Source organism: Nuphar pumila, chromosome 9, assembly GCF_984573655.1.
Source record: "Nuphar pumila chromosome 9, dmNupPumi1.hap1.1, whole genome shotgun sequence".
In the NCBI taxonomy this organism is placed as follows: Eukaryota; Viridiplantae; Streptophyta; class Magnoliopsida; order Nymphaeales; family Nymphaeaceae; genus Nuphar; species Nuphar pumila.
Genome location: NC_143257.1, coordinates 2,540,383 through 2,549,895, shown reverse-complemented (window position 1 = coordinate 2,549,895; position 9,513 = coordinate 2,540,383). Strand labels below are relative to the sequence as shown.

The window sequence follows — 9,513 nt, the reverse complement described above, 5'->3', positions numbered from 1 at the left end:
AAGAAAAGCAGTATTTCCAATGATAAAATAGTAATACATAAGAACCAAATAGGTGGCTTTGTTCGATAAAAAAACAACCAACATGTGGTCGTTTGTTAGAAAGATGAAAAAGAAAGAAGAAAAAAAAAATCAGCTTATCTTAGGCCGTGTGTGCCAATAAACTAATCACTACACTCAAAGCACTTGTCCATGCCAGGGAGTGAGCTAACTTATAAGTTTATTGTTACTGTTCTTCATTTACAAGGAGGAGGATTCTGTGCTCCACTGTAGGTGGGTTTGACATTGGCACAAGCTGCAGTTGCAGCCCCTCCTCCAGGGCCCTTGAGGTTAATCTCCTGAACTTTAATGTTCTGGCAGGGATACCCATCACTGCACTGTAGAGTCACTGCCACTGGAGTGCTGGATGTCCCCTTGATGTTGCTAAATGTGATATCACTGATCTTAACACGTGACGGCGCCTGCAGAAGACGATTAATTAGCTTCATGAATGATTAATCAATATGGAGAAGTGAAGATGGCAATGCAATTTAACGAAAAACGTGCAATATATATTCAAAGGGGAGCATCCGTTTTGTCTTGTTGGTAGTTGTAGCATGCTACTTACAGCATGGAGGATTCGATATTTATGTGAACAAAAGACAGAAATTGGAAATTATTAAAGGGAGAAAGAGGTTAAATTTACCATTTTAGCACAAGCAGTTTTGAAAGGGCAATAGTTTTGATCGACGATGATTGGGTTGCCAGCATTTTGAATGGTAATGTGGTCGAAGGTCATGTTTCTTGCAGAGATCATGGCTGGGGATGCTTGCCACGTCTTGATCCTTACACCATTCATGGTGTTGGTGAGGGTGCACCCTGTTACTATTAACCCGTTTACATCCTTCTCATAAGAATACCTTCCCAAGCTGCCCACACTGCAGGTTTTGAAGTAACGTGAATATAATTAAACATATTAGTCTATGATATATTAACCCTTGTATAATTAGTTTCTTTTGTGTGTGTGTGCATATGTGTATGTATTATTTTGTTCCTGCCTTTGTCAATAACAGCTTGTATACATGAGCATATCTGGTGATTGGGGCCGAACACATTATTCAACCCCAATCACTGGATGCCACGTATGTCCGACCCTGTTCGAAAGGGCCAAACACATTGAATGTGTTCGGCCCCATCACAGAACCATGCCTCCTTGTATACCTGATTCCGTGTCCCGGACCGCAGTTGACACCACTGATGTAGACATCTTCATTGCCATGTCCAACAGAAATACAATCATCGCCTGTACCAATGTCGCTGTCCATGATCTTGACGCCGGTGGAGGTCTCAAGGTGGATTCCGTCAGTGTTGGGGCTGTCTTCTGGTGCAGTGATGTGGACATTGTGGATCTTGATATTTTTGTTGCCCAAGAGAGCCATGTGGAAGAACTTGGGGTTCAATGACGTTATTCCCCCAACTTCGGCGTCGGTCAAGAAAGAAAACTTGAGTGACTGGCAACAAATGAGAACGGCCAACATCCGAATTAGGTAGTAAATCAAACAAAAGAAAGGAGTGGTAGATATATGTGAGAACTAATTAATGTGTGAACCAGGAACTTCAATTTTGTGTTCTTTTCTCTTGAATCAGAGATGTGTTCTACATGCTTTGTTTTATAAGAACCCACTCCCATTTTGATGCATAAATGAGATTTTTTTAAGGCTTTAAAATGAATGGCTCATAATCTTCATAAATATTCAAGCATTCACAAATCACATCTTTCATCGAAAATACACAATCCAATCCAATGGTTGACTCCTAGCAAATTCACCATGTCAAGCTCATCCATATGGTTGGATTTGCGAAAAAAAAATTGTTGAAAATGGCCATATTTCTAGTTCTTATATTCTAGTGATTCTTTCTCTCTATAGATATATATATATATATATATATATATTGGTGCCAATAATTAATTGAAAACTTACAACTGGTAAGACTTTGCACTGTTTCTGGTAAGGGCATTGGGCGAGCGGCCAAGTTGATTTGCCTTGCCCATCAAAGGTTCCAGTTCCGGTGACCTTGAGGTTGGTAATCTTGTTAAAGAGTATCCACTCCTGCCCCTTGTACAGGTTTATGTTGGTTGATGCTAGCACCACTCCGTCCACTTGCACCGTCAAAACACCCGTGTTCTTGCATGGCCCCTCAAACACCAGGGGTCCCACCAAATATTTCTTCTTGGGAATTACGAGAGTTGGACTCCCGGAGGCCCCACAAGCCGCGCTCCAAGCTTTGGTAAATGCCTGCAGAGATGTCCAATAATCAAAATAAACGAATATTTAGAGAAAGAACACATCTGTTGGTATATGGGATATATTATAACTAGAAACCAAAACTGAAAGCCAAACAGTCTGTCAGCCGATCGAGAGACTGTTTTCTTCATGAACATTCTTATAAGCAGAATTCACAATTTCTTGTCTATTTATCCATATTGATTTTTTGGTTTAGTCATCAATTCATGAAAGAACTGAAAGCATAAAGGTTGAAGAGCCAATAATCAAAGAACCAACAAACAAGTATTTAGAGAAAGAAAACATCTGCTAGCATATGGGATATTATAATTGAAACCAAAACTAAAAGTCAATACCTCCCATTTACCTGAACATTCTTATAAGCAGAATTCACAATTTTTTGTCAATTTATCCATATTGATTTTTTGGTTTAGTCATCAATGCATGAAAGAACTGAAAGAATAAAGGTTGAAGAGCCAATAAAATCAACTGACCTGGGTATCATCGCTTTGGCCATCTCCTTTGGCACCGTTGTCGTCTACACTGAAAGTCGTTCCATCGCCTGCAATGCCTGAGTATGCACAAAGAGCCAAGGTGAAAAGCACTACAACAAAATTCAGATCCATTGAGATGAGAAATATGAAGAAGAAAACAATCAACTTGAAGTACAAGAAACAAGGAAGACAAGCAGCATCTTATAGGTTCTCTTCAGATCTTAATTTGGAAATTAACCAACCATCGATGCTCCAGAGCCACCACTAAAATCCCATGGCCAACCAGAGAGGTGAATTGTTTGGTGGTGCGACTCAAATCCACACATGAAGCTGCAAATGCTCCAAATGTCTTGAGAAGCTATTTTTTTGTGTAGACAGAACGGTCATGGCTTTCACCAAATATAAATTGCTGCACATTGTTTGACGTGTTTTTCGGTTGACATGCATGTTCTTCACCACACTAAAATATGCTGCTTTTTTTTTAACCATATGTTTTCCTCCTTCACGTAAATCTAAATAAAGAACCACCAACTTCGGGCTCTAAATAGTTTTGCAAACAGTGGATAGATTCAGCTTTCCCACTTCATTCACCAATCAAGCATTATTATCACAATTTCAACCATTTTACAAAATCACAATAATGCCGAGCCCAGCTAGGTCTTCGTTTGGGTGAGAGACTGGTCCAGTCTCGGTTAGCAAACTAAGCCAGCTCAATCAGGCCTTCGTCACCCCCTTGTTGCCTCTCTTGGCACGGTCGAGCCGAGCCAAGCTCAGCTCAGTCCCTGGTTTTTGGAGGACCAAGCCCAGCTCAGTCAGCTACCAAACCGGCTCAATCACACTCGCTCCTAACCGAGCCACAGCCCGGTTAGGTTATATCGAGCTTGGCTTGGTTATACCGAGTCGGCTCGGTCATGGAGCACAGAGTCATTGGCATTGGGTTCGGCTCGAGCTCAACCGAGCCCGGCTCGCTTGAGCCTAGCTGAACCACTCACCCCCTCTCTCTCTTTGTTTTAGTTTAAACCACGTCGAGTTCGGTTCAGATATCATAACTGAGTCAACTCGGCACTTTCCCAAATGAGCCTGGCTTAGTCCTGACAGCTCGAACTAGGTTTGGGTTCAACCCCTAAGACACTATCATCGACTCTTCCTCAAAAATGAAAAAAGTTCTTTATGCAGTGTGACAAAAACCTTTTGAGTGCACCACATTGGTGCAACCAACGAGACTTTATATCTGCAACATGCATACTGAGGCACGAACAAGTTAAAAACCTATGCTTAGAATCGTCATAGATTCAGACTCTCAGAGGTAGGAGAAATTTGCATACGATGACAACAATTGAAAACTTATTATATATACGTATTTATATTTATGTTAAATATAAATGTATCATTAATATATATATATATATATATATAATGTATGTATGCATTTAACTCAAGGATGCACTTTTTGCGTATTCATGTCCTAATTAAATTATGCATTTATTTCAAGTATGTGGTTTTACATACTTTTGCTTTATTTACGATGACCTTTTGGCAGACACTGCTTTAATATATATATATATATATATATATATATATGTATATATATATATATATTATGCATATATAAATAATTATTAAGAATACACAGTTTTGTGTATTCTTGTCTTATTCAAATTACGCATTTATTTCAAGTATGCAGTTTCACGTACTTTCGCTTGATTTATAATGGCCTTTTGGCGGATGCTGCTTTGATATATGTGTATTATATATATGTATATAATTATTTAGAGTACGTAGTTTTGCATACTCTTGCTCTATTTTGATTAGGCATGCATTTATTTAGAGTGTGAAGTTTTGCATACTCCTACTTTAAATTATGCGAGTATTTATTTAAATTCGTAATTTTGTGCATCTCTGCTTTAATGCAATTTCAAAAGTAATTTCATGCAAGATTTTAAGTATGAATACCTCTGAGGTTTTATAAAATAAAACAAGTGTTTTATGTTCAGATGTTCTCGATATTCAGCATACACATGCACCGCATATCTTACAAACAAGATAAGGCTCATGCCCTTGCATGCATCAAAGTTTTTACATCTGTTTTGATCGGACTACCTCCAAGCATTTGAGTGTTCTTTGAAACACTATTCTAACCCGGTTCAAACTTTAAATAAGTTAAGATTGACATGACTTGTGTATTCACAATTAAGTCTTCTCTTCGAACCAATAAAATATAAGGACTTTGACTACGTAGACTTCGATTGTGCTTATGTCAGGTCCTTTCATTCTGTATCCAAGAACGACCCAGATATTCCCCCAACCTAAGGTGTGAGAAATCATAAATTTTAAAAGTTATGATTAGTCTTATTTTTTAGAAACCAGTGATATTAGCATCACAATAGTACTATCAGACATGCATGATATACTCGTATGTCGATGAATGATGAGGTTTATGATAAACTTGTTGTGCAATAATGCACGGTATTATGAAAAAATTACGTAAATATACATGATTGCCTTCACAGACAAGATGCTCGATTCGATTTAAAAGACCAAAGCATAATGAATGGGTTGCTGGATAAAAGAATACCTAATACACACATTCATCCTCTAGTTCTGTCAAGAGAGAGTATATGAAGTACAAATTCTGATAGACAATGTTGTTAACAACTACACTCCTCGAGTGGTAATGGCTCGGCATTCCTGGTCATCGAAGTTAGGGGACATGACTACTAAATATTGTCCTAGGTAGTAGATCTCATAAACTTCTACAAAAGTTCAAATGCATCCTCCGTTTATTCCTGCCTCTGAAGAATTCTCTTTCGGTCTTTGAAATCATCCCCTTTGTAACACACTCAACTAGTCTTTCGGATTATCAATTTACATAAAATAATAAACCTCAAAACAGTCTCAGTTGTTTCTACATTTTATCCTGTGAGTACCTACAAGTAGATAATTATCAAAACAAGATTATGATATCAACTTTGCTTCTTCAATCTAGAAACGATACACTGCTTGCACCGATTTGTGATTCATTCATTTGTATACAATCTAACATTTTGAAATATGATAATGCAAATATTAATCTTGTTCTCTTGTTTGATATTGTTGCACCTATCAAGCTTTCATGAGTCTGGCCTATTTTATGAGATGAAGGTGACGATTGGACGGATGTTGCAGACGATGGCACAATGACGCGATGATATCAAGAATCCATTATCTATGTTGTTCGCTCCTGAGCATATTTTGGATATTTTGTATAAGGGCTTTTATATAACATTGTTTCTATATAAAATCTTGTTTTAAATCTTTATTGTTTTAATAGATGTATAGAAATGCGGGCCCAAATCTGAGATATTTGGGCACCCAATTTGTTTGTTAAAAATTATGCCTTTAACCCGCTCAGGATTCACCGACTTGTTCTTTTCAAACTATTATTTTCGTTGAACTATCAATTTAACTCTAAAAAATGATTGACTATAAAATTTCAAATGTTTCCTAAATTTTATAAGTTAAAAATTCTGAAGCGTTGTAGTGGTGGTGCTCCTCGTCAACATCTGGTGTGAGTAAGAAAACGAGAAGAAGTAGGTCAGTCAACTCCCACCCTAACACGCCAACGAAGAGAGAAAAGAAAAAAAAAAGAGGGAAAGAATAAAAGAAGCAAGTACTTTACATGAATATGATGAGTGAATGTTTAGGAGGGGTTATTTATAAGAGCATATATGTTTTGGGATTGAGTTATGGATGTGATGGGTAGTATGTTCTTGGGAATGGGTTGATGTGATGTCAGAGAGATCTTTGGGAATGAGTTGATGTGATGGTTGATATGATGTAAGAGAGATCTTTGAGAATGGGTTGATGTGATGTGAGAGAGTTCTTTGTGAATTTGATTAGGTTTTGGGTTCTTGGATCCAAACCCAAATCCATTACTCATCCCAAATCCAAATATGGATACAAAACTACGTTGAGATTTGGTTTGGGTTGGTCTTCTAAAGTGAATCCAAAATCAAGATCGAAACCCGTATAGCATTTTAAACTTCGTAAAAATCTAATTTTATCATAAATAATAATTTATAGTTAATTTACCTAATTAATTAGAATTTCCCCAAAATAATCAATTTAATTTTTTAAATAATCGTAAAAGTCAAAGAATAGCTAAATATTTGAAATTTTCAGAGTAAATCAATTCTGAACATGAAGTAAATTCCAAAAATTTAGGATTTTGTAAGTGGGTCTTAATCGAATTCACACCAAGATCCAAATGTCGTTACTTCTTTCGGCCAAACTTCATAATCGAATAGTTTAGATTTATGCTCTCTAAATATTTAGTTCATAAATTAAATATAATCAACATGTAATTACTAATTAATTATCTAAAAATAGTTATTTTAAATAAATTAAATTAAATGTTAGGATAATTGCTGAAAATTATCCTTTTTTATTTATTCAAAAAATGTAAAAAGTTTACGAGTATTACAATTGTAACCCATTTTGATCATAACTCATTATGGTTATCTTTGGATCCAATTTAGATCCATATTTTGTGACATGGATAACTAGTACTAATATCATATTTAACTAATGTTTTGGATTGGATATGCATATTTTATAGTTGTGTGTAATTTAACTTGGTCCAATATCATAATTGCTTATCTTATATGATAAACAATACCTAATGTTTGGATTAAACAAGTAGATTATGGTCATTGATTTTTTTTCTGAGAAGAAAGGCAATATTTATCTTATTTCTAGAATTTATCTATGATACAACGTTACATACCCCCATTATGAGACCCAAAGAGTGACAAGTTGTCACTCTTATCCCGCTTATACTAGCCAAAGCCTGGACACAGTTAGAGAACAATTCATCGACCAAAACTATGCTATTTTTCGCATTCTTCAGCTTGACATATTCCCAAACTTTACTACTACTTCTGTTGTAAATTATCTGGATGTTTGGAACAACCCCTTAAAATATGATTATGTTACTGTGCAACCAGATTTGTCCATAGGGATGGCAGTGGACCAAGGTGGGGGACAAGGTCTCCACCCCTGCCCCGTCTCAAAATCTGGACCTATATCCCTGCCTTCATCCCTGTTTCATGTCCTCCATCCTCGGTCCAAACGGGGCGAAGTGAGCAGGATCCCATTCCCCCACAGTCCATTGCCATCTCTAAAAAAGGATTGGGGATGGAGCGGGCCAGGGCAAGGCAGGGATCGGAAACGGGGATGGGGCGGGGTGGGTGAAAGTGTAAGTCCATCCCCCCCTCCATCCAAGCATAGGTTTTGATTTTAATCTCTATCCTCGTTTCATGTCCTCCATCCCCGGTCCAAACGGGGCGAGGTGGGGCGGGGCCCCATTTCCCCCCCCGTCCAGTGCCATCCCTATTTGTCCATGGATTAGAAGAATGTTAATGAAGCTCTGCATGGTTGGTAGGAGCTGTTAGTGCACGTCTCCTTGTGGTGAGACGTTTTAGGTTCAAAACCCAGGGGTACGTTGAATAACTGGTGGGGGTCCCTCTAACCCCACTTTGCCTTTAAAAAAAAAAAAACTTTTCATGTATAAAAAGGTCACAGATTAAACCTTATTAAAACTATAGAATGACCGGTTTATACAAATAGGTCACATACAGGCACATAAAACACACTCACCTACAGGTACACACTCTTAACTTAAAAAGTATCTATATTAAATTGATTTTTATTAATAATTAGTATATTTTTCTCTCCCTATTTTGATAATTTAATATTTACATATAGATAACTTTCTAAACTACATAACTCTCTCTCACATATCCGTAAGATCCACCAATAGGTTTCTCTCTCGTGTGATGGAGGATCTTTCCTTAAAAAAAAGTTTATAACAAATTTATAAATGACATGTATATCATAATACATTGCATGTCATTAGAAAAAGATAATAGTTGTGCCAATAATTTGCATAATGTCCATCCAAACTTTAAGAAGTATTAAGATTAGGTTTTCTCATGAGATTAAAATGTTTTTCATCGTAAGATTCTCCCAGATTATATCGGGTCATGGAGCGAAGCAGGTACAGATTGAAGGCACAAGTAACACCGTGCATATATTTTATTAAAAAGCTTGAAAATCAATGACCCATGATCTTCATAAATTTTCAAACACGATTCAAGTATCACTACAAGAAAATTGTGAATTAGCGACGGAAATTAGCGACGGATTTTTCCCGTCGCTACTTAGCGACATATTAGCTAGAGATAGAATCTGTCGCTAATTTACGACGGATTAGCGAGGAAACGACTTTTATCGCTAATCTGTCGCTACTTAGCGACGGATTAGCGACTGCATGTTTTTGTCGCTACTTTTGATTACAAGAACACCATTTTAGCGACGGATTTAGAGAGGGAACTCTGTCGTCGCTACTCCGTCGCTAATTAGCGACGGAGTAGCGACAGAATATATTCCGTCGCTTTTTTGGTATTTGGGTTTCGCGACGGCTTCGCGACGGAATTTTTCTGTCGCTAAGCCGTCGCTAAATGTCGCGTAAATCCCTAATCCCATCCCTCTTTCTCTTTTCCCTGTTTCGCTGTACTGCACCCTCCCGCCGCCCGTCGGCCCTCGCCACCGTCCGGCCACCGCCGCTCGCCAGCCGCCGCTCCCCGTCCACCGCTCGCCAGCCGGCGCTCGCCAGCTGCCGCTCCCCGTCAACCTCCCGCCACCGTCCGGCGAAGCGCAGGTTCTTCTTCTTCTTCTTCTTCTTCTTCTTCTTCTTCTTCTTCTTCTAAACGCAGGGG

The 9,513-nt window shown here is 37.9% G+C and overlaps 1 protein-coding gene across 1 annotated transcript; it reads right to left on the bottom strand.

Annotated features, from left to right (window-relative positions):
• Positions 1 to 233: 233 nt before the first annotated feature.
• Positions 234 to 2,955, bottom strand: LOC149828198 (exopolygalacturonase-like). The gene is made up of 6 exons (XM_090018128.1): positions 2,931 to 2,955; positions 2,756 to 2,832; positions 1,959 to 2,273; positions 1,198 to 1,487; positions 683 to 914; positions 234 to 458 (listed from the first exon to the last, which is right to left on the bottom strand). The coding sequence occupies exons 1-6, from the start codon at positions 2,953 to 2,955 to the stop codon at positions 234 to 236; spliced, it is 1,164 nt and encodes a 387-aa protein (XP_089874254.1).
• Positions 2,956 to 9,513: the final 6,558 nt, after the last annotated feature.

Excerpts from the sequence above, each read along its gene's own strand:
- LOC149828198 (XM_090018128.1), bottom strand. The coding sequence starts at position 2,955 with ATGCTGCTTGTCTTCCTTGTTTCTT. Across the intron at positions 2,274-2,755 it reads GCCAAAGCGATGATACCCAG|GCATTTACCAAAGCTTGGAG; the intron begins GTCAGTTGATTT and ends ACATCTCTGCAG. Across the intron at positions 915-1,197 it reads GGTCCGGGACACGGAATCAG|TGTGGGCAGCTTGGGAAGGT; the intron begins GTATACAAGGAG and ends CAAAACCTGCAG.